The sequence below is a fragment of the Colobus angolensis genome, unplaced genomic scaffold (assembly GCF_000951035.1).
Source record: "Colobus angolensis palliatus isolate OR3802 unplaced genomic scaffold, Cang.pa_1.0 Scaffold128, whole genome shotgun sequence".
In the NCBI taxonomy this organism is placed as follows: domain Eukaryota; kingdom Metazoa; phylum Chordata; class Mammalia; order Primates; family Cercopithecidae; genus Colobus; species Colobus angolensis.
Window position 1 is genome coordinate 1,690,905 of NW_012114030.1, and position 3,042 is coordinate 1,693,946.

At 53.7% G+C, this 3,042-nt stretch overlaps 1 protein-coding gene across 4 annotated transcripts; it reads right to left on the reverse strand.

The window, feature by feature from the left end:
* Window positions 1-671: 671 nt before the first annotated feature.
* NUPR1 (nuclear protein, transcriptional regulator, 1) lies at window positions 672-2,565 on the reverse strand. Of its 4 annotated transcripts, none has more exons than XM_011933499.1 (4): window positions 2,157-2,317; window positions 1,845-1,851; window positions 1,331-1,471; window positions 672-998 (listed from the first exon to the last, which is right to left on the reverse strand). In XM_011933499.1, exons 1-4 carry the CDS (start codon window positions 2,266-2,268, stop codon window positions 995-997), a joined length of 264 nt encoding a protein of 87 aa, XP_011788889.1. In that variant the 5' UTR covers window positions 2,269-2,317; the 3' UTR covers window positions 672-994. The 4 variants fall into 4 exon arrangements, 3 of the variants coding, with proteins under 3 accessions (XP_011788889.1, XP_011788890.1, XP_011788888.1); XR_001000784.1 differs by lacking the exon at window positions 1,845-1,851 and having other exon boundaries at window positions 701-779; window positions 851-998; window positions 1,331-1,480; window positions 2,157-2,565; XM_011933500.1 differs by lacking the exon at window positions 1,845-1,851 and having other exon boundaries at window positions 1,331-1,480; window positions 2,157-2,565.
* Between the last annotated feature and the right edge of the window lie 477 nt (window positions 2,566-3,042).

Below are 3,042 nucleotides of genomic sequence, written 5' to 3' on the forward strand. Positions count from 1 at the left end.
TTTTTTTTGAGACAAAGTCTCCTTCTGTCACCCAGGCTGGAGTGCAATGGCATGATCTCGGCTCACTGCAACTTCTGCCTCCCGGGTTCAAGTGATTCTACTGCCTCAGCCTCCTGAGTAGCCGGGATTACAGGCGTTCACCACCATGCTTGGTTAATTTTTGGTATTTTCAGTAGAGACGGGGTTTTACCATGTTGGTCAGGCTAGTCTCAAACTCCTGACCTTGTGATCTGCCTGCCTCAGCCTCCCAAAGTGTTGGGATTACAGGCATGAGCCACTGCGCCTGGCCCTGGCCTTTAATACTTTAAATCTCAGTTTTCTCCATCTTTTAGATGGTATCCATAAGTAGCATTCCCGTCTATGAACAGGACATAATCAACAAAAACAGGCGCTGGGGAGGGCCGTGTTTCATGGGTAGTATCGCAAAAAAGCAGAAGAAATTGTTTTCCACTACGTAGGAGCCCACAGAAATGTATGCACTAAAATATATGCAAGCAGAAACAAACGAACCAAAAGCCACATTCACAGCGTAGACCCCTGTAAGAGCAGGAATACTCCCTGCCCCAGATACATATACCAAACACTAATACACATCAAAGATGCTCTCCCGGGATCATGCATGTGCAGGCACAGGCAGGCACACATGTGCCCGAACAAAAACACAGAAAGGGCAAGGATGAAAACACACCCAAGCTGTGGCTGCTGTGCGCGTCTATTTATTGTTGCTGCCGCCCTAGAGGAGCCCCAGTTTCTTCTGTAGCTTTCTTTTCTGGGGGTATCTTCCTGGCTCTGCCCCTCCATTCCCTTCCTCTCACTCCCCATCTTGCACTTTTGCTGGGGTTGGAGGTGCTTTCCTGGTAGCCCCTCAGAGACTCAGTCAGCGGGGATAAGTCCTGGGGTGGGGGGTGTGGCAAGCTGGCCTGGATCCTGTCTTGGTTCTTCCTTCCTCCGCAGTCCTGTCTCCATTGCTGGGTGTAGTGTCCATGGTTCGGCCTCATCTGGGGGGCGAGGAAAAGCAGGTGATGAAAGGGACAGAGATCTGGGTTCTAATTCTGCCTCTCCCACTTACTTGATTTGTGACTACAGGGAAGGACCCACCCTCTCCAGCCTCAGTTTCTGTCTCTGTAAGTCAAATTTCCCTCCAATTGGAAAGGTTCTGTGTTCCCCTTTGCTCTGGCCGCTAGAAAACAGTCAAACGTGTGTCTCATTTTATTCTGCATTGAGAAAACAGTTGTCTGATCCCTCCTCCCCATCCAGCCGCGCACCTTCCGGCTGTCCTTCATGGCAGAGGCGCCACCTTGAGCTCTCTGGGCCCCCCCCAACTCCTTACCTCCAGCTCTGTCTCAGCGTCGTGCCCCTCGCTTCTTCCTCTCTGAATTCTGCAGCTTGGTCACCAGTTTCCTCTCGTGCCCGCCAGGGCTGGGGCGGTTGGTGTTGGCAGCAGCTTCTCTCTTGGTGCGACCTTTCCGGCCTCCACCTCCTGTAACCAAGGCAGGAGTCAGAGGTGAAGTGGGCGAAGGCACGATGAGAGGCCCTGTCAGAGGAGAGGCAGGGGGTTGGAGCTGTGGGGATGGGAAGAGCAGGGGAAGCCTGCTGCTTCCCCTCTGTGGAATGTGGGAGCCCAGATGTGTGTGAGGTCCCAGGCTGAGTAACACAGCACTCTTGGGATAAGGGACTAGATAGGGGTGACATGAGGGTCCAAGGAACAGGCTGGCTAGAAAAGGGTGAGTGGGCTGGGCAGGGTGGCTCATTCCTGTAATCTCAGTGCTTTGGGAGGCCAAGACAGGAGAACTGCTTGAGCCCAGGAATTCGAGATCAGCCTGGGCAACATAGTGAGACCCCACCTCACCACTACAGGTGGTGCACACCTGAAGTTCCAGCTACTCGGGAGACTGAAACAGGAGGATCACTCGAGCCCAGGAGTTTGGGGCTGTAGTGAGTTGTGACCACACCACTGCACTCCAGCCTGGGTGACAGAGTGACTCTCTCAAAAAAAAAAAAAAAAAAAAAAAAAAAAAAAAAAAAAAAAGAAAGGAAGAAAGAAACGAAGAGGAAAGGAAAGGAGCGGAGAGGAAAGGAGAGGGTGGGAAGTCCATGGAGGGGTCCTGATTTCAGGAGAGGAGGCAGGACCGTGGAGATGGGCCAGTGTGCCTTACCCAGGTAGGAATGGGCCAGGCTGTAGAGGTCAGATTCATCCAGGCTGGGGTCCTCGTCCTCTGGGCCTGGGGGCTGCTGGGGGGCGCTGGTTGCTGGTGGGAAGGTGGCCATCGTGCCTGGCTTGTCCTCCCTGCCTGTCTTCTTCTCCTAACGCTTTGTCTTTCTCTGCTTTCCTGGCCCCCGTGCCTCTCCACTCCCAGTCCACTCCCTCAGCTTATAAGGCTGTGTCTCCTCCTCAGACCACAGTCTGGCTCCAGCCCATGGTCTGGCTCCAGCCCATCAGGCCCTGTCTGATGCAATCTGGCCCCTTCTCAAAATCCAGCCCAGTAAACACAGTCATGAGACGGGAAGAGTTGGTCCCTGAGTCCGGCCCCACTCACCTCCTGCCTCTCAGGCTCGCCCAGCTGGATATTTTCTGTAGAGGAGGTCCCGCTTCTCGGCAGAGAGCAGGGAAGAGGCAGGATCTGGGCTTAAACACTCCTTGGGATCATGGCCTCACCTGATCGAGGGCTTCACCTGGGCCTGGGATGGTGGCCACACAGCTAACCCCAGCACGCCAATTCTCGCTGAGATGCAGGACGTGAGGAAGGAGGGGGGAGGGGATATCAGCACACCTGTGCCAGGGACAAGTCAGCAGCTTCCACCCAGTCACACTCAATATCTTGTTTCTTTCCTCTTTTTTTTTTTTTTTTGAGATAGAGTCTCTGTCGCCTGTCTGGAGTGCAGTGGTATGATCTCGGCTCACTGCAACCTCCCCCTCCTGGGTTTAAGCAATTCTCCTGGCTCAGCCTCCCAAGTAGCTGGGATTATAGGCACCTGCCACCACACCTGGCTAATTTTTGTATTTTTTAGTAGAGATGGGGTTTCACCATGTTGGCCAGGCTG

What these genes read in the sequence shown, in the direction of transcription:
- NUPR1 (XM_011933498.1), bottom strand. Translation starts at nt 2,268, where the DNA reads ATGGCCACCTTCCCACCAGCAACCAGCGCCCCCCAGCAGCCCCCAGGC. An exon ending in CCTGGCCCATTCCTACCTGG is followed by an intron (nt 1,535 to 2,156) that starts GTAAGGCACACT and finishes CTCCTCTGACAG; the next exon opens with GGCCTCTCATCGTGCCTTCG.